This window comes from Pangasianodon hypophthalmus, chromosome 6, assembly GCF_027358585.1.
Source record: "Pangasianodon hypophthalmus isolate fPanHyp1 chromosome 6, fPanHyp1.pri, whole genome shotgun sequence".
Lineage (NCBI taxonomy): Eukaryota > Metazoa > Chordata > Actinopteri > Siluriformes > Pangasiidae > Pangasianodon > Pangasianodon hypophthalmus.
The window spans coordinates 20,731,924-20,752,947 of NC_069715.1; the positions used below are offsets into that span (position 1 = coordinate 20,731,924).

A 21,024-nucleotide genomic window follows, 5' to 3' on the forward strand; every position below is an offset into this window, starting at 1 on the left:
AATTCAGGAAAAAAACATTTGTCTCCTGCTAATGATTGTATGTAAATTTTATGCATAAGAAGACTAACTAATGTAAACCTCAACTTGATCGACTTCAAACCATACAAGTCACACGGATTACTGCTTTCTTATATATGGAATATTCTGTTGAGTTTATATATATCTTATTTTTATTACGTTTCCAGCATTTAGCACACACTCTTATCCAGAGCAACTTACAGATGTGCTTTGTAGTCTCTATCAAGGTACTCTGTCAGGTACTAAGAATACCATCGAGAAAAATTTGTGAAACCAATAATTTTATATTACCGGCATTAATTAAAGAATATGAAAAATAAAGAAAGTGAGCTAACACAATCCCATAAATTAAAACAAATAAGACAAGTCACTCAGTTATGACAAAACAAATGCTGCCATATAAAAGGAAGGGCTGCTCTGTCTGCGCAAAGCCATAAGCTGTAAACAAATGCCTCAGCTGATGGAAAAGTGTGGCTCTTGCATATTATTAATAATAATATAAAATCTAAATATTTTTTATTAACATAGAAATGAGTTCTTTTCTTGCTCCCAGACTTCTGTCTGTGCACTTGAATCTTTATGCGATTTTGTGGGCATCATTACATGTGAATGAGGTGCATTGGGAATGCGCTTTGTGTGATCAAGATACGCAAAAACTATATACACACAACTGTATTCAAAGATTGATAAGTGAGGCACGTTGTTGGACATGAACTCAGCTTGGCTAGTCAGCAGACTATGGGATATCGCGCGTAATCGCTTTGATCGAGGACGGTGGTATTAGCATGGATTTGCGTTTGAACAGAGTTTAATCCAAAAGCATCAACTCACTTTCATTCTGCAATAAATCTTGGATGCCCCTGAAGATCACGTATCAGTGTTGATAAATAATTTGCAGGTTGTTCAGGATGGATTGTTCCTTTAAGTGTTGTCCTTTGTAAGCAGACACTGAAATCCATGACCCTGGGTTGCACAATAATTAGACAGAACTCATTCAGTTATCACTCTTACGTCATGTTTCTAGGAAGTACAGCAGGGGTTTTATTTGTGCTGCACAGCAATGCGAAGTATAAGTGTGTATTTATGTAAATGTGTGTATGTTTGTGCATCCGCAGTCACATAGCCTCCATGCTGTCCAGCCAGGACTTGAAGATTGTGGTTGGCTCTCTGCAGATGGCGGAGATCCTCATGCAGAAACTACCTGATGTGTTCAGTGTGTACTTCAGGAGAGAAGGTAAAGATGTTCACACAATCATGTTACATAAATTTCCAGTCTGATGTTCAGCTGTGGGTTAGATTGCTAACTTCCATGCTAATGAAGCAGTGTTGGAAAGGGGTATTTATAAGACCTGTAGGAAGTGATATTGTTCTTTGCAATGGGATCCTTGTGACAAATTTATGAGTCCAATCAAAGCATGCTACATCCTCATGCTCATCCTATTCATTACACTGGAGAGCTGTTCAGGATTTGCGTGCTGCATGATGCTCAAGACAGTAAAATCTGTCTTACATTGTCTGGCTGAAGTCCATTCACGTATTCAAATCAAATGATTTTTGGAAATGACTGCAACAAAACCATGCAGGGAGAGATTTAATGAACTTTTATACATACAGTACACTGGAGCATACGCTGAAATAATCTAGAGTTGTTACAACATTTGAATAATATGAGATCATTATTCATTAAAGCCTCATGGTTTGCTTGAAGGCTGATTAAAGGCTACTGCCAGCAAGATCAATATATCACTTTTAAACACAAAATTTATTGGCGCTCTCTAATGCCTTTATCCCCACAATGAGAGGTTAACGTGTATTTTTAGAACATGCTGTTATAAACAGCACGATTAACAAAGATGCTCGCTCCTGTTCATTCAGTCAGGAAAAATTTCAGCGTTTGAGCTGCCCGCTATGTTGTGATTGATTGACATGTTGGTCTTTCCCAATAAAAAAAAAATTAATAGCTTTTATTTGTTTAAAGCAGGCGTGGCAGTGTTAGTGCCCAACACAACACAAAAAAAACACGTTATATGTTTTTATTTATTTTAATAACAGGTAACCAGAGAATACGAAATACATATGGTCTCTTATGATCACACTATATCGTGATGTATACCAATATTGTGTGAATTTTAAACTATATCATGTTAGGATATTTTGGCCATGCCTCCCACTACTAGTCCCAGTCTAACTCAAGGGATAAAGGGGCCCATGATGATGCTGCAAGTCAACTAGTGTGTTAATCTGTCTGTAATTTGGGCGTGTGTGTGCAGGTGTGATGCACCAGGTTAAGAACCTGGCAGAGAGTGAGTCGTTCCTCCCCAGTCCGCCCAAGGCGTGCACGAGCGGCATCACTGCGGCAACCACCACTATCACCACGGCAACCACACCGGCCGCCTCCAGTGTCACACCAGATTTGGGCTCACCGAGTTTTCATAACAACATGGAGGACTCGCTGGACCTCAGCCCGCAGGGGTACATACACAATGTCTTTACCACGACACACACCCACCCCCACACAATCAGTTAAAGTGTACTGTGATCACTTTGCTCTTGACAGCACTGATAACGGTGTGTGTTTTGCAGTCGTCTGAGTGATGTTCTGAAGAGGAAGCGCCTTCCTCGCAGAGTACCACGGCGTCCCAAATATTCTCCACCCCGAGATGATGACAAAGTGGACAATCAGGGTGAGACAAACACACATATGCTAATTATATACCACTGATAACTGGTTTGCTTTTTTTTTTTTTTTTTCTTTTGTCTTTGTCTGACATGATGTGAGTGCTTAGTTATCACAAAATAGAACTAACCATTTTAATGTGAACAAATTATTCTGTTGACACTTACACATAGAGAATATTACAGAATAAGACTATTCAATGTATTCCAACTAAAGCTTGGAGGGGAAAAAAAAAGGCCTGTTAGAGTAGTATGCTGTTCTGTTCTAATTTTGGAGGTTTTAATGGTGTGTCTATTCGTGTATCTGATTTTCCCCTCCAGCTAAGAGTCCCACTACCACTGCGTCTCCCAAATCGTCCTTCCTGGCGAGTCTTAACCCCAAAACTTGGGGAAAACTTGGTGCTCAGAACAATAGCACTAACTCTGAGCCATCTCGCACAGCCGGGGTCAGCGGCCTCGCACGCACAACTAACAAAGACTCAGTCTCTAATAACAGGTAAGTACACAAAATTGTACTTACAATTTAATTGTCATTCTACAGCTATCGTGGTTAGATCTAGTCGAGGACTTGTTGGGGTCCAGGTAGATTGTATACATAGGCTATGATTAGTACACCTTTATAGTGCACTGTACTATATATAATAGCTATTTGAGAGTTATCTCTGTATATCCTTTATGTACACTACATGGGTATGAAGTAAAGGCTACTACACCCTACATAGTGCACTGTATTGCAAACAAAGAGGCACAGTTAAGTACCAAATGCTGCTCTACTTAATAGCCAGACATAGGCGATGCTCTGTGTAATGCACTACACGTTCCATAGAGTTTAGGCTTCTCTGATGTGTGGCATCATGATGTTTGCCCTCTTTATTTATTTGTGTGTATGTGTTTGTTTTACAGGGACAAGATTAAGGCATGGATAAAGGAGCAGGCCAGTAAGTTTGTGGAGCGATACTTCAATTCAGAGAACGTGGACGGCAGCAACCCAGCACTGAACGTTCTGCAGAGACTGTGTACTGCTACAGAGCAGCTCAGCCTGCAGGTACACAAACACAAACTCACACTGCTAAAAATACATTCAGGTCCATAAATATTTGCACATTGATGAAGTTAGTGTTATTTTAGGAGTTGAAATTAAATAATGAATATGAGCAAAGTGCAGAGTTTTAGCTTTAATTTGAGGGTATTTACATCCAAATCGGAGCAATGTTGTATCAATCTTGTGTCGGAATTTTTGAATTTATTGCTGTTAACTCTCAGTATGAAGTCCAGTGAAGCAAGCCATCAAAAGGCTGAAAAATCAAAACAAGCCTGTTTGAGAGATGACGAAAACTTTAGGTGTGGCCAAATCAACTATTTGGTACATTCTTAAGAAAGAAAAAAATGAAGTGGTAAGCTCAGGAACACCAGAAGACCTAGAAGACGACAGAAAACAACTGTGGTAGATGAGAGTGTGTTGTACCAGAATGATGGCATGGGTATGTATGGCTGCCAGTGGAATGGGTTCCCTTGGATTTATGGATGAGGAGACTGCTGACAAAAGCAGCATGATGAATTCTGAAGTGTATATCTATTATAATCTGCTCACATTCAGCTAAATGCTTCAGAATTCATTGGATGGTGCTTTATAGTGCAGATGGACAATGACTTGAAGTATACTTTGAAAGCAACCCAACTTTTTTTTTTAAGTGGAATTTTCTGCCATGACCAAGTCAGTCATCTGACGCTGAATTCAACCGAGCATGCATTTCAAGGCAAAATGCCCCAAGAACAAGCAGAAACTAAAGACAGCTGCACTAACAGCCTGGCAGAGCATCACCATGGAAGAAACCCAGCGCCTGGTGATGTCTATGGGTTCCAGATTTCAGGCAGTCATTGACTGCATAGGATTTGCAACCAAGTATCAAGCTCATACTCATTATTTAACTTCCACTCCAATGTACTGTGGTAGACAGCTAAACAATAACTTTCTCAGTGTCCAAATACTTAAGAATCTGGCTGTAAGTTATAAGTCATCAGAATATACTTCTTTGGGCTGTGGTTGAAATTGACAGGATTTGCATGTCTTTGCAGGTGGATGGCGGTGTGGAGTGTTTAGTGGAGATCTGCAGCATTGTCTCAGAGTCGGATGTGTCCTCATTCGAGATTCAACACAGTGGCCTGGTGAAGCAGCTGCTACTCTATTTAACCTCCAACAGTGAGAGAGACGTCGTCAGCAGGGACGAGAGGATCAAAAGATTCCTGCACATTTTCTACGGCGGTCCTGTGAGTAATGGCACCACCTGGTGTCTATAGCACCTCATTACACCTCCTCTGGAAAGGCTTTCAGTCATTCGGAATGGTCTGGTCATATTCTCCGCTACTCAGCTCTTCTTATTGAGCTTTGCTTATTGAGCGGTGGGAATTCCATGGCTTTTAAAATTGTGTGTTTGTTCAACTGGCACGGAGACAGGAGAAGTGAATTCCTGTGTTAAGCTATTGTCAGTAGATGAAATACTGAATATTAATCGTAGCATACTGTTAACTATAACTAATAAGGAAATTAAATCCTTGCTAGTGAAGATTGGTGTTATCAGAGGTCTTTTTCCACTGTATAACTTAAGAGGACATACAAATGTGAATAATTAGAGTAAAAATATGTCATATTGCTTGAATTGCTCAGCTCAAAACTGATTTTTCTCTCTGTACTAAACGCTGTGAACAGGATAGGATTTACTAAAGCGTTAAGCACTGCAGATAGATCATGGTGTTGACTCTAGCCTTAGTTGTTAATTGCTCTCTGAGATTTTGGAAAAATTTTCAAGCAAACAGAGCTTAGTGAAATTGTCTGCATGAGGCTTGTGTAATATAACCACATTATCGTCCCTACAAGATTATATTGCCACAATATCCATTGACGTTTATCACCAAATATAATATACTACCAGACCTGTAAACCGTTATGCATTTTGCTTAGGAGCGCCGCCAGAATATCGGAGTACACTTCTATGAGTTATTGCTCAAAAGTATGCCAAAAGAGCAGTCTTTTTCTTTCCAATAAAAGGAGAGATGAGCCAACCGACGTGTAAATATGGAAAGATTTGCGCAGGTGTTTTGAACTTTCCAATATTAACAGACACTTCCTGGAAGCCTGTGTCCTCCCCCCCCAAATCTCATGTGCTCTCGTCTCACGCAGAGCTCCCTCGCTTTCTTTCAGGGTAAACAGAGAATATTTTAAGTTCATCGATATGAATAAAATCCGTATATATTTAACTTGGCTAACATTGGAGAAGTATATATATTTAACATCCATTTACAAAATTTATTAGGGATGTCACAGAAAATTTTGGCAGAAAATGGTCAAAACTGCTCTTTCGGTTAAAGAGGGGGAAAAAACAAACAAAAATTTTGACTGAAAAGATGAAAAGGCCTACAACGAAGTGTCAGGTCCAATGTTGCCTTCACGTGATATCGGAATTACAGTAAATACAAGTTTCACATTAGGAAGTTGCTTATGAATGACACCTCAAGGAGTAATTACGACTGGGAAACTGGGAGATAATTTTGATTCCCGAGTTTCCGAGATGGGAGGAGTCCTAAACTTTCAACATGGCAGAAGAAAGTACAATTTCTGTACTGAATGACAGGTTTTGTTCATTTTTCTGAATGAAGCTAATTGTTAGCACCTGCCATTTTGATCATATTCATTTATGTATATCAGCAACCATTCTAAGCATTTTGTACATTTTTATACCTAAAAATAGCTTGAATTTGACCAAAGTTCCATTATCTTCAGCAAGCTAGCTGAGTAATGTGTTAGTGTCAAAATATAAGTAAACTAAAGAGAAAAATGAGATGTGTATGAATGAACCTGGTGTCTGAAATCGCGTACTGTGACAGCACATACTGCATTCGATTCAGTGCCTACTGCGTGTGTGTAGTATGAATACAATCCAGACGTACTACAGCCGCCATGTTGGCATTGTCATGTGATCTATGACGTCATCACGACGGCAAAAACTTAGAGCCCACCAGATCAGAGCACCTGCACCACAACTGATTTTTCTTGTTTAAATCTTCAACAAATTAACTGTTTACTCAGGTGTTGTTAAACAAGTCCATTTTAAGCACAAGGAACAATATTTAATACCTGTAGCACTTATTAAAAAGCGCCAACGTGCTGCCTTCTGCCGTTTTTGATTCTGACAGCTCTTCCGCTACTCCCCTGACAACTGAAATAGTGGAAATGTTTTTTTTTTTTTTTTTTTTTTTTAAAACGTTTATCATTTATTGTGCCGAATGTTTATTGCAATTTGTTAAAAATGGCAAAATCTTGTTTACTCAATCCAGTCATGCAGATACAGGTCAAAAGCTTTAGTTAAAACATCAGAATGGGGAAATGTGTGATGTCCGTGACTTTAACCGTGGCATGGTTGTTGGTGCCAAATGGGCTGGTTTGAGAATTTCAGAAACTGCTGATCTCCTGGGACTTTGACACACATCAGTCTCTAGAGTTTACACAGAATGGTGTGAAAAACATCCAGTGAGCAGCAGTTCTGCAGGTGATAAGAGAATTCAGAGGAGAATGGTGACACTGGTTTGAGCTTGACAGTAAGCCTGGACTTACTGAACAGAAAAGCATCTCAGAATGATCAAACCTTGAGTCAGATGGCCTACAAGAGCAGAACACCACATTGGGTTCCACTCCTACCAGTCAAGAACAGAAATCTGAGGCTGCAGTGGGTACCTTTTTCCAATCTTCACCTAAACTGGGCAGGTGAAGATTGGAAAAAGACTAGGCAATGTTTTTTCAGTGACCATTAACTAAACAACTGACCTGTATTTGCATGATCTTTCTACATGATACATTACACTGCTATCACATGATTGGCTGATTGGATAATTGCATGAATGAGCAGGTGTACGGTGTTCTTGTTAAAATGTCAGGCGAGTGTAGATGCCATTTAGAAACACTGAAATACTTTTATAATGTGTGCATCTTAATAAGGTGTGTGTGTGTGTGTGTGTGTGTGTGTGTGTGTGTGCGTGCACACGTGCAGGTTCCAGGGCAGGAGCCACTGTTCCGGTTGGAGCCAACAGAGAACGGGCCACTGCTGGCACTTGTGCACAAAATGAACAGCTGCTTGAGTCAGATGGAGCAGTTTCCTGTTAAAGTGCACGACTTTCCCAGTGGTAATGGCAACGGCAGCAGGTATGGCTTCAGCTCAACCAGTTTATCTGCCATTAATCAAAACCAGCCCCCATGGCCGTTAGGGTTAAAAACTTAATATATTAATAAAATGTTAATTATTCCATGTTGACAGCAATGCAGTGAATGCAGGGAAGCTTTGTTTTATTGCTTTTATTTCAACATTTTATTCTTTCAGTATATTTTGCAATGCATTAGTTTACCTGTGTGTGTATTATGGATGTAACTGAATACAAATACAGATGTAAGATACGTCTTAAACTAAATGAAAATTAAAAATTCTCTAATAAAAGAAAGCTTATGAGCTTCCGGAACCAGGATCCCGCCACGCGAACACAAACATGAAAAAGCCTGAGCACAAAGTTTTTACTTTAGTGTCAAGCTTTAAAGTACAACTTTCTGAAGCTTATGTGAAGGGTTTCTAGGTTTCAGCAAACTTCTCACCCCAAGTACAACTAAAAAAAAATCTTGAAACTAGCCCAAAATGATTTTGGCATAGGAAAAGGTACATGCATTTTCTTCTTTTTCTCAGTCTTTTCAGGGAAAATATTATGGCAATTGTTTTCAGCTGCAGCCTGAATAACAGCTTTTTGATTTTGGAAAGATGTTGTTTTGTAACATGGTTAACTTGCTTACTTAGTCTCAATAGATATTAGCCCGAAAGCTTTCCAGAAAACTTTCACAGGGTGTCTGGTTCAGGAGTGGAATAAAGTTGTTCTTTATGTTCAAATTGTGTTTTGTTGTAATAATTTGTGAATGAAAAATGACTTATTTGTCCAGCAGCCCTGCTTTTCACTGTTTTCCAGTATTTGTAGGATATAGTCATAGAGTTAGCATTTAAAAAAAAAAACAAAACAAACCTTTTGATACAGACGACACCTGCTTCGTGTTTAAATCCTAATATGACAACAGATTAGAATATTTTGAAAGCTGAGACAGATAATGGTACTACGTTACACCCTGAGTGTGTGTATGCATGTACTCTGATTATAATCTATAAATTCATGATTTTGTTTGTTCTTTAATCAAGTTATTTTGCCAAGAGTTATTTTGTGTGTGTGTGTATGTGTGTTTCCAGAGGTTCTCAAGCACTGAAATTCTTCAACACACACCAGCTGAAGTGCCAGCTCCAGAGACACCCAGACTGCACCAACGTGAAGCAGTGGAAGGGGGGACCAGTTAAAATTGACCCCCTTGCACTAGTACAGGCCATTGAGAGATACCTTGTTGTCAGAGGTGTGTGTGTGTGTGTGTGTATGTGTGTTTAGTTAAATACGTGACTCACTTAATAATGTGCATCTTTCAAGTAGAATGATATAACCCAGCTTTTGTTTGTTCCTATCAGGATACGGCCGAATCAGAGAGGAGGATGAAGACAGCGACGATGATGGATCAGATGATGAAATTGACGAGTCACTTGTATGGTTTCATTCTGAGCTTGTCTTTTCTAAACTAAACTAGCTAAACTAGAGAAGAAAATATCTTATTCCGTCACCACCATCGTGATTTCTTAACCTCACTCCATTGTGGACGTCTCCAAATCTACTCACTGTTTGTGATGATCACAGACATCTAATCATAAGTTCACAAATTCAGACCACAATATAAATACCATGGGGCCTTATGGATATTCAGTAGTTCTTAAAAAGACATGGAGACTAAACTTGCAGTGCATTATGGGACTTAAATAAAAGACAGTATGTTTTAGACAAAACGTAGTCCACTATGTAGTGCACTGGGTCATCACTTGCTTTGTAAACCCTTTTCAGTGCATTATGCTAAGTGAAAAGCAAGTGTTACTGTTTTAATTTCTATGACCTCTGACCCTTTCACAGGCGGCTCAGTTCCTGAATTCAGGCAGTGTGCGCCACCGGCTACAGTTCTACATTGCTGATCACCTGCTGCCCTACAACATGACTGTGTACCAGGCGGTGCGTCAGTTCAGCCTGCAGCCAGAGGAGGAGCGTGAGAGCACTGACGATGAGGCCAACCCTCTCGGTCGTGCCGGCATCTGGACCAAAACACACACGATATGGTATATACACACACCATTTAGTCTAACTGGTTGTCGTGTTAATAGACAAAGCAGGCTAGATTATATACATATATTTCAAAGCTAGTGTTCCCAATGGTCTGCCATTGTCTATTATTCTTTACCTTGCATCATGCTTATGTGCGTTTTAATATGCTTTGATGCGAAATGTCTACTTGTTTGACAAAAAAATGTTAATGATCTAAAAGTCATAAAAGCTTTTAGAGCAAACCTCTCTCACAGACTCGAAATGCATCAGCACTTAAGTGAAGAAGTGAACATGCTGGTCTTTCATGCAGGAGCAAGTTTATTGTATTAATTACAGCTATGAATTCCACATTGGGTAATTTTTGCACATCGTGTGTGTGTGCGTGTGTTTGTTTGTGTGTGTGCAGGTATAAGCCGGTCAGAGAGGATGAGGATGGCTGTAAGGACTCTGTAGGAGGGAAGAGGGGTCGAGCACAAACGGCTCCCACTAAAACCTCACCACGTAACGCTAAGAAACAGGACGAGCTATGGCACGGTACAGACATTTCATCTGCACTCACTGTTCATGGTCTGATGTACAATTAACTTACCTGGCATTTAAAAAAAGCAGCATTTTTTCACCTCGTAACACCTGAATAGCTAGGGCATGTGATTACACTGGTAACCCTTAGATAGAGCGGTGGCCATCTTCACGTTACAACTTCATCAACACGTCGGCTCCTTCTGGATTGGGAATGAATATTTGATAAGATTTTACGTAGCTCGTCATTGCCACATTGGTTTCCCTTATATTTGCTCGGAGTTAAACTCTGCTCATTCTTATTGTAAATCTTGCTTCTGCCCACTTCAAGTTGCTAATGAGTGTTTGGCTGCTTGTGAACGCTGTGTTGGCCCTGTGAACCACCAGCTGTCACTGAAAATGGCTAATACTCAATTTGGAATCCAGTTGACAAGAACATTCTCTTAGACTCATAGCTACAAATGCATTCATTTGGTGAATTGTGTGTATATTGCAGATGGTGTGTGTCCGAGTGTCAGTAACCCGTTGGAGTCGTACCTCATATCTGAACCTCCCGAGGGCATTACGTTCGACGACCCCTCGCTGGAGGTCATTCTGCTGTTGAGGGTTCTGCACTCCATCAGCAGATATTGGTTCTACCTCTACGATGTGAGTACATATGTGCACAGGCAAACAGCTGCCCTGGGTCCCAGTACTGGCTTCAGTACTTCTGCGTGGCTGCCATCTTATAGTAAAGGAATGCAGTTGAGGCCAAACATTTACATACACCTAGGCTAAAGATATTCAATCTCAATTTTTCAGAACTCAAATTTTTTTGGCGAGTCAGTTAGAGCCTCTAATGAAAACGATTACAGACATATTTATTTCAGCTGTATTAGTGAATTAGTTAATTTACTTTCACCAAGTTGACTGTCTCTTTAAATAGTCTGCAAGATTCCAGAAATAGATGTAATAACTTTTAGAAGCTTAAGATTGGCCAATTGTCATAAGTGGGAATTAATTGAGAGTGCACTTGCAGCTGTAAAATGGCATACCTTCAGAGAACATGCCTTTCTGCCCCTGATGCCATGGAAATCCAAGCAACTCAGCCAAGAACTCAGGAAAAAAATAGGTCAGGATCCTTCTTAGAAGCAATTTCCAAACAACTGCAGGTACCATGAGCATTTGTATACACAATTGTGTGTAAATATGAAAATCTTGGGACCACACAGACACTGTATCATTCAAGAAACTCCCAGGGATGAACGAATTTTACTCTGAAAATTGGTGGTGTCTGAACCCCAAGACAACAACAAAGGAACTGGTGAAGGAGTTGGAGGCATCAGGTAACAAAGTATGTACTCCCGCCATTAAGAGTCCTACATCACCTTGGCTTGAAAAGCTGTCAGGAATGTGCTATGTATGGATGAAATAATAGAGCACCATCTCATAACAGAGCACCATCTCAGCTGTGAAGCATGGGGGTGGCAGCATCATGTTGTGGGGCTGTTTTGCTGGAAAAGGGACTGGTGCACTTCAGAAAATAGATAACATCATGAGGAAGGAGGATTATCTAGAAATACTAAAGCAACACCTCAAGACATTATTCAGAAAGTTAGAACTTGATCACAACTGGGTCTTTCAGCAGGAAAATGATTCTAAGCATTCCTCCAAAGCTGTAACAAAATGACTTAAAGACAGTAAACTGAAAGTATTGGAGTGGCCATCACAAAGCCCTCACCTGAATCCTGTAGAACATTTGTGGACTGAACTGACGAAGCATGTCAGAGCAGGGAGGCCTACAAGCCTGACTGAGTTACACCAGTTCTGTTAGATGGAATAGGCAAAGAAAATTTTGACAAAGAATTGTTGAAAAGCTTGTTGAAGACTACCCTGAGTGTTTGAGTAAAGTTAAACATTTAAACGGCAAATTGTATGTAAACCTTTGACCCACTGAAAATCTGTTGATGAAATCTAATGATAAAATTAGACAGATAATGATATCTGTCTCTTAGATATTATTTTGAAATGACTTCTTTATGGAAATTAAGTGGATACCCTAATTGACTTAACACAAGAACTGTATGGTAATATGAATGTGTGGAGGTGTTAATTGAGTTTGAATGTCTTTAGATAAGGTGTATGTAAACATTTGGCCTCAACTGTAAAATGGAATGGCCCTTATTAGCTTTGTATTAAACGATGGATTTTGCTAAGATTAATGTGTGCTAGCTAATTAACACTGAGTCTAGCCAGACCATGTTCAAGTGTGCTGTTTTTTTTTTTTGTTTTTTTCCCTCGATCCTTAGGAGAAGTTGGTGAGGGTGTGTTTGGAGGCAGTAATGGAGGCGTGTAGTCCCGTTTAATAATTTTAAAGCTGTGTTTGTCATTCAAATCTCTTGGTACGTGTTTCAGAATGCTGTGTGTAAGGAGATCATTCCCACTAGTGAGTTCATCAACAGTAAACTGACAGCAAAAGCAAACAGACAGCTGCAGGATCCGCTTGTGATCATGACTGGAAACATCCCACCCTGGCTCACTGAGCTGGGCAAGACCTGGTACACACACACACACACACACACACACACACACACACACACACACATATACATACAGTGACAGGGGCGATACGTATAAGGTCAATTATGTTTTTGTTATTTAATATACTTCCAGTGCATGTATTTCATTGGAATTTCAAATTTACACCCATGTCTTTTGACTTCTTACTTATAAATATGAACATCATAAGCATAAACAAAGTGTTTAAAAAAATGAAATTAAAGGGGAAAGTAATTGGACACAAATTACCCCCAGGTAATTTTTTAAATTTTATTATTATTGTTGTTATTATTATTATTATTATTTGTGCAAAGCCATTGCTGGCAGTTATAGCTTCACAATGTCTATGGCAAGAAGTCATTAGGTTTTTGCATGATATCAATTTTGGCCTATTCCTCTTGGTAAACAGACTTCAATTTCCCAAGGTTACAAGGGTCCTTCTTACTTATTTCCTCTTATTGTATATGCAGTATTCAGTACAACAGAGCGTGAACTTTGGTTTAGATCACAGCCACTTTTATGTATTCGGACAGACTAACACACAATTCATGTTACACTCATACACACTGTGATGTTCCTATTTTTTGGCTGCATTGCTTATGTCTCTTGGTGTCTCTGTCTCTATCTAGTCCATTCTTTTTCCCGTTTGACACGAGGCAAATGTTGTTCTACGTCACTGCGTTTGATCGTGACCGCGCCATGCAGCGTCTACTTGACACCAACCCTGAAATCAACCAGTCAGATTCGCAGGACAGCCGCGTAGCACCCCGCCTCGACAGGAAGAAGGTGTGTGACTGCTGCCTTATTTCTGCTGCTTGTAATGCTAACAGCTGAATTAAAAGCAGAGTGAGCATGATGTGCTTTATTTATTCTCCCTCTGTGGTTCTGCGTCTGTCTGCTTATAGCGGACGATAAACAGAGATGAGCTGTTAAAGCAAGCAGAGTCGGTGATGCAGGATCTGGGCAGTTCCAGAGCCATGCTGGAGATTCAGTATGAGAACGAGGTGAGCTCCTCGATTATGCGTCATGAAAAAAGGCTATCTGTCTGTCGCAGATTGTGTAACTTTCCCATCACCAAACTCTACCTATCAAAGTAGGATTAGTTTCTCTGGAGGTAATTAGGGGGTGTTTTGATGGGTACAAGTAGTAAAATTCAAATCAATTCTAGAAATTCACTACTTGAGATTTAAATAAATTATTTTGAAATGGACCCAGGTACATCAGATTACATGTGAAAATGTGTGTGGCGCTGCTGCTTTTCTGTCTTATAGAGTGAAAATAAGCACAAGGCACAATGGGGTTTGTTAGGATGGCAACACGAACTGTAAGTTTGTGGCTGCCAACTGAATATAGTCACATGTGCCAATACTTTAATCTTTAACGAAAATACGGAGGAGTGCAAACCAGAGAACATTCAAAAACACTCAAACAAGCAGTTGTGCATTTTCTGAGGGAGAACCTCAAATGTTGTTATATATTGTTAATAGGGAGCCTTTGGTATTTGGTCCAGTGAGAAGATTATGGGTTTTACTTGAATCATGGGGAAAATGTAAGATCATGCTAAGTGGCAATATAGAAAACATTAGCTATATCTGACATCATCTATGATTTATCTGTAGCATTTATGATTTTTGACACCTTGCTATGGGGATATGGGAGATACCTGAACATTACTCATTCTCTCTCTCTCTCTCCCTCCCTCCCTCCCAGGTGGGGACTGGTCTTGGTCCAACCCTGGAGTTCTATGCTCTTGTGTCTCAGGAGCTGCAGAGAGCTGATCTGGGTTTATGGCGAGGAGAGGAGGTCACCCTTGCCAACCCTAAAGGTCACTCATTATCTCCTTACAGTCCAGCACAGTTTGGTTATGGTTTTATCCCTAAACTCTGTTCTACGATTGTAATCTCTCGTCTGCTCCACGTCACCTTCTGTCTGCAGGGAGTCAGGAGGGCACCAAGTACATGTTCAGCTCCAGGGGCCTCTTTGCTGTGCCTTTTGGTCGCAGCACCAAGCCAGCTCACATCGCCAAGATCAAGATGAAATTCCGCTTTCTGGGGAAACTCATGGCTAAAGCCATCATGGACTTCAGACTGGTAGGAGTTCTCCCTTAGACTTCGACACCCGTGCACTTGTAAAAATAACATCAAATTAAAGTTTGAAAATTGTAGTGAATTCATGGTCTGTGCCACATAGCGGTGATAATGATAAATTCCAGCTTTTTCCCTCTCGTGATTATAAGCTCTTTTAAAAGTGCTACAGATTGCAGTTGTGTTAAATTACAAGGTGGTTATGCTTTGTGCTAGCAGGACTGCAGTTTCTGACCCATATACCACTGGGACTAATCAGACTGCGGTTTCAGCCCTGACCCACGCTGTAGCTAATCAGACAACAGCTTCTGCCCCTGATTGCACTGTAACCGATTAGCCTATAATTCCCTCCATAAATCCTTTATAACCAATCAGGTGGCCTGACGCTTCCACCCCAGCCCCAGTGTCCACAGTCAGATCATGGCACCCACCTGCAGTGCCACTGTAACCAATCAGTCTGCAGTTTGTACCTTAGTTCCACTATAACAAGTACAAAATATTAAATGATGATTACAGCTTCAGGTTAGTGGTCCACTTGATACTAGACTTAAGCAGTGTTCAGTCACAAATTGCAATATCATGACCAATCACTGCTGTCACTTGCAAGTACTCATGCACTTATGCCAGGTTCGAAATTGATTACTGATTCTGGCTGACAGGCTTGAAAGTGGAACTGTGAATTGTGCTCAATGCTAATAAATATTATGACGATTATGTTTATGCAGCTGGATCTGCCCCTGGGCCTGCCCTTTTACAAGTGGATGTTGAGAAATGAGTCGTCAATAAGCTCTCACGATTTGGTGAACATCGACCCCGGTGTGGCCAAATCCATCCAGCACCTGGAGGACATCATTAGGCAGAAGAAGAGACTAGAGCAAGACAAATCCTATGTATGGACACACATGCACACACTTCATGCACATGAAGGCTTTGTTGTTGTCTGAATGTGGATCTCCATGTGTACAGATCAGTGTAGATTGAAAAGGGCTCATTAGCAGTTAGGGTATGATGCGGCAATCTGTGTCACTCAAAATGGCTGATTTCCTAGTAAGAACACTAAAGCCAGGCTTAGACTATATGATTTCAGCTTGATTTAGGCATACTATTTCTGTCAGCAGCATTTTTAAAAAATAATGGCTAAATTGCATATGAATCACACACACAGTGAAAGGGTAAACTATGGGATGCTTGATAAAGGCATTCCACTGAGCTTTTGGAGCTCACGATGAATCGTTGTGGTAGTGTGACAATCCGATATGCATATCAGAAGCCTACATTCAGCTTGATGGTGTTTAGTTTGATGATGTTGCCTGGTAACCTTAATCACGTGTTGTAGGCTGTATAGGGTGAGTGAGTGGCTTGTTTCATGAGTTTGAGCAGTAGTAAGCAGTAGTCAGATGACAAGATTTCTATTGTCTTAGAGTGTACATCCAGCTTAAGTAAACATTATTTATAGCATTTGTAAGATGTAGTTTTTTTTTTTTTTTAAACCCAATATCAGTTTTAGAAAAATGTGTTTCTGTTCATCTGTCTTTCTCAGACAAGAGAGACACTACAGCAGGCTCTGGAGAGTTTAAATATGAATGGCTGTTCAGTGGAGGATTTAGGGCTGGACTTCACACTGCCAGGATTCCCGAACATCGAGCTGAAGAAGGGAGGCAAAGACGTCCCAGTCACCATACACAACCTGGAGGAGTACCTGAGGGTGAGTCACACACAATACACCCAACGTCCCATACCCTACACACCCTTGTGTCGCCAAAACAGCTCTGACCCATCGAGGCATGGACTCCACAAGACCTCTGAAGGTGTGCTGTGGTATCTGACACCAAGACGTTAGACATCTCGCAGATGCTCGATCTGGGGAATTTGGAGGCACCTTGAACTCTTTTTCATGTTCCTCAAATCATTCCTGAACAATTTTTGCAGTGTGTCAGGGCGCATTGTCCTGCTGAAAGAGACCACTGCCTCTTAGGGAATACCATTGCCATGAAGGGGCGTACTTGGTCTGCAGCAATGTTTAGGTAGGTGGTACGTGTCAAAATAACATCCACACGAATGCTAGGATCCAAGATTTCCCATCAGAACATTGCCCAGAGCATCACACTGCCTCTGCTGGCTTGGCTTCTTTCCATAGTGCATCCTGGTGCATCTCTTCCCAAGGTAAGCAACACACACCCACCAGGCCATCCACATGATATAAAAGAAAACATGATTCATCAGACCACGCCACCTTCTTCCATTGCTCCATGGTCCAGTTCTGATGCTCACGTGCCCATTGTAGGGGCTTTCGATGGTGGTCAGGGGTCAGCATGGGTACTCTGACCAGTCTGCGGCCATGCAGCCCCATACACAGCAAGCTGCGATGCACTGTGCGTTCTGTCATACCCAGCATTAACTTTTTCAGCAATTTGTAATACAGTAGCTCATCAGTGAGCCTTGGGCGCCCATGACCCTGTTGCCTGTTTGCTGGTTGTCCTTCCTTGGACCACTGCTGGTAGTTACTAACCACTGCATACCAGGAACTCCCAACAAGACCTGCCGTTTTGGAGATGCCCCGATCCAGTTGTCTAGTCATCACAATTTGGCCCTTTCCAAATCGCTCAGATCCTTACGCGTGCCCATTTTTCCTGCTTCCAACACATCAACTTTGAGAACCAACTGTTCAATATATCCCACCCCTTGACAGGTGCCATTGTAACAAGATAATCAATGTTATTCACCTCGCCTGTCAGTGGTTTCAATGGTATGGCTGATCAGTGTGTATGTGTGTGTGTGTGTGTCTTGTATTGTCTGTGTAATGTATTTATTGTTCTTGATATGCACAGTGGAGTAACTGCACCTTATTTTACTACACTTTGTACTTGCTGTGAATGCCCATGTGACAAATAAACCTTGAATCACCCTATATTTTCCACATAGTATACACAAACTGGAGGATTACCTATATTACACCCACTTCACCCTGTACCTCATCTACCACACACGTTGGAAAATACATGTCAGCCTCTCTACTAGAGGAGCACCTGAAAAAGAGATGCACACCGTACACACTGAAGAATTTTTATGTTTGGAAACACTGTGAAATGTGTTTGTGTGCAGTTGGTGGTGTACTGGACCTTAAATGAGGGTGTGTCCCGGCAGTTCGAGTCATTTAGGGAAGGGTTCGAGTCCGTTTTCCCCCTCCACCACCTACAGTACTTCTACCCAGAAGAGGTGAGCTGCACTCGTCCTTTTATTTGTTCCCGTCCTGTTCTTCTGTCTGCTCCTTCATCTGTTAATCATCTGTTTGTCTGCCTGTCTTAGCTGGACCAGTTGTTGTGTGGCAGCAAATCAGAGACATGGGATGTCAAAACTCTGATGGAATGCTGCAGACCGGACCACGGTTATACACACGACAGGTACAGACATGTACAGCTTCGTTATTTTTAATCGTTAAGTACAGTGTAGCGTCCTTTTGCCTTAAAAAATGACAATTTGATAGTAATTGTTTTTATAATATAAAATTTTGCATCTGTGTGTATGTAGCCGGGCGGTGCGATTCCTTTTTGAGGTGTTGAGTAGTTTTGATGCAGAGCAGCAGAGACTCTTCTTGCAGTTTGTGACTGGGAGCCCGAGACTGCCAGTAGGAGGTGAGAAACACTGCCTGTTCCACTTTCTTATATAGCATCTTGTCCTGGAGCAAGGAAAGCATGGTTAAGTGTGGATAGTGCCATAGCCTTAGCTTTGCTCACTCTGTTTGTGCTCTACCCTTCGTTAGCTCAAACGCCAGAGCTTTCCAAAGCTTGTGAACTTTTCTTATGTGTATATTTGCAGTCATCTGCTAATTTTAGGAGTTTTATGTTTTTTTTTTGTTTTTTTTTTTTTCATCGCTAGGTTTCCGGAGTTTGAATCCTCCTCTGACAATTGTGCGCAAGACGTTTGAGTCAACGGAGAACCCAGACGACTTCCTGCCGTCGGTGATGACGTGTGTAAACTACCTGAAGCTTCCGGATTATTCCAGCATCGAGATCATGAGGGAAAAACTGTTAATGGCGGCACGGGAGGGCCAGCAGTCTTTTCACCTGTCCTGATCGCTCACATACTCTCACACACACATACACACACATACACAAACAAAGCAAAATGCCTTCTACCAACCTACACAAGTCATCATGACTTCCTCCCTTCTTTTGCTTTAGTTCTCCCTTTGTTTTCTTTTTGTTATTGGTACAGCTGCCTCATAAAGCAGCTGCTTCCAGAGGGAAAAAAAAAGAGACTCCTCAAGTTGTATGTCCGCTGCAGGGGCAAATAAAAATAAAACAAAATGTTACGAGACTTGGAAATAAAATGGCTGCCTCTTCAGAGCAAATCTTGGAGACAAAATGGCTGCCTCTTCAGCGCAGATCTCGGAAATAAAATGGCCTCCTCTTCAGAGCAGATCTTGGAAATGAAATGGCCTCCTGTTGAGCAGATCTAATCAGTAATATCAGTAGCCAATTTGTGTGCGAGGAAATCAAATGTGATATTTAAAGAAAATGGGGATGTGTGTGTTTCCTGTCATGGTGGTGAGTGATGTCATCACTGTGTTTCCATCCAGCAGGCAGTGTGTGTGTGCGCGTGTTCTCTTACAGCTCCAAAGATCATTTGTACAGACCAACGTTTTGCTCATTCTACACATTCTTTATTGTGTGTTACATCTTTCTTTTTCCCCCCTGTATGAAAGTTGCAGTTGGTTCAATGCAGGTAGTGATGAAAGTGTAGGATCTATAATTGTATTATTATTATTATTATTATTATAATTATTGTTTTTTTTATCGTCAGAGTGAAATGGACTTCTGGCCAATGTTTAAAAGCCGTCAGTGTCTACTCTGCATTGAAGTTGGATAGAGTAGACCCTTCTTTATTTTCTTGCTCTTATGTGGTTAGGTCATATGACTTGCAGGGTTATAACTAATCCTGCCATGTAGCTGAGCTCTAAAAAATAAAACATTAGAAAATTGGCTGGTCTCATTTTAGTGTTTCATGGCCAGATGACATTTCCAAAAAAAAAAAAAAAAAACATTTATGGAATAAAATTTATATGCAGTTCTCACACCCGGTTTGAGGTGCGACTGTGCTTTTTTTTATTTTCTATATTTTTTTCTTCTCTTGCTGTAGTTTATTATTCTGTTTTGTTTGCACTGCTGGCTTGGATTGGAGCGTGGTGGTGTGGTGTGTGTGCGCTACAGTGTGTTGCCTGCCTGGGGGGGTGGCGTGCTAGCGTTCACTCTCCTCACCCTGAACCTTCATCTGCTGGTTTCTAAGATCTGCAATAATTTACTGCATCAGGTTCTTGTTTTTACCTGGACACATAAATAAAGCAACTGTTTGACTCAGTGTGCAGCCTGTCAGCCCTCTTTCACCCACAACACCAAGTACTCCTAATTAAGACCTGCTTTGGTCCTTTCAGTTGGAGCTCTTGGATTCATACTTTCAGCATAGGTAGTCCAACAAGCCAGGTAACTGGCTGCTATGGAGGCGGACGTGCTCCGTACTGTTACTGAAAATGAGGCGAAAGATTCAGCTAGCTCTAGCACATAGCCATTTATTATATGGAATATGTAAATGCAAAATAATGGTGGAAAGAAGACCTATGAAACCTCTGTGGGTTCAGTTATATCAACACAGAGTTTTAGAGCTCCTGACCTAACATTTTATATTGGTGTGTTATAGCGAGTGCAGTTGCGATTGCTGCATGCTGCTGGTTTTAAAAGTGATGTTATAGTTAACATCAGATTCACACAACACAATCGGTTTCCTCGCCATCTTTACCAGGATTAATTATCCGAAAGAAAGAGGGAAAATGTTTTCCATTTAAATTGTAACGCACCAGGTGATACCCAACAAAACCCAAAGTAAAGATAGAAAAACACTTTAATACCAGGGTAACACTGCTTTTTCCAGTGGTGTTAGTGTGTCAGCCATCTCCAAACACCTTTTTGGTGAAGTCCTAAGG

At 40.9% G+C, this 21,024-nt stretch overlaps 1 protein-coding gene across 6 annotated transcripts in view; it reads left to right on the forward strand.

Moving 5' to 3' along the window:
- trip12 (thyroid hormone receptor interactor 12) overlaps window positions 1-20,405 on the forward strand; it is a 57,286-nt gene extending 36,881 nt beyond the window's left edge. For all 6 annotated transcript variants that reach the window (XM_053234641.1, XM_026914160.3, XM_026914157.3 and 3 more), the window contains 23 exons: window positions 1,134-1,252; window positions 2,289-2,490; window positions 2,602-2,702; window positions 3,016-3,190; window positions 3,598-3,739; window positions 4,771-4,962; window positions 7,737-7,888; window positions 8,964-9,121; window positions 9,231-9,304; window positions 9,721-9,920; window positions 10,313-10,440; window positions 10,922-11,073; window positions 12,820-12,962; window positions 13,593-13,749; window positions 13,869-13,967; window positions 14,674-14,788; window positions 14,899-15,053; window positions 15,773-15,937; window positions 16,588-16,752; window positions 18,150-18,263; window positions 18,354-18,448; window positions 18,576-18,679; window positions 18,924-20,405. In XM_053234641.1, coding sequence (XP_053090616.1) covers window positions 1,134-1,252; window positions 2,289-2,490; window positions 2,602-2,702; window positions 3,016-3,190; window positions 3,598-3,739; window positions 4,771-4,962; window positions 7,737-7,888; window positions 8,964-9,121; window positions 9,231-9,304; window positions 9,721-9,920; window positions 10,313-10,440; window positions 10,922-11,073; window positions 12,820-12,962; window positions 13,593-13,749; window positions 13,869-13,967; window positions 14,674-14,788; window positions 14,899-15,053; window positions 15,773-15,937; window positions 16,588-16,752; window positions 18,150-18,263; window positions 18,354-18,448; window positions 18,576-18,679; window positions 18,924-19,120 — 3,304 coding nt within the window. In that variant the 3' untranslated portion in view covers window positions 19,121-20,405. The remainder of the gene's footprint in view (window positions 1-1,133; window positions 1,253-2,288; window positions 2,491-2,601; window positions 2,703-3,015; window positions 3,191-3,597; window positions 3,740-4,770; window positions 4,963-7,736; window positions 7,889-8,963; window positions 9,122-9,230; window positions 9,305-9,720; window positions 9,921-10,312; window positions 10,441-10,921; window positions 11,074-12,819; window positions 12,963-13,592; window positions 13,750-13,868; window positions 13,968-14,673; window positions 14,789-14,898; window positions 15,054-15,772; window positions 15,938-16,587; window positions 16,753-18,149; window positions 18,264-18,353; window positions 18,449-18,575; window positions 18,680-18,923) is intronic.
- The last annotated feature ends 619 nt before the right edge of the window (window positions 20,406-21,024 follow it).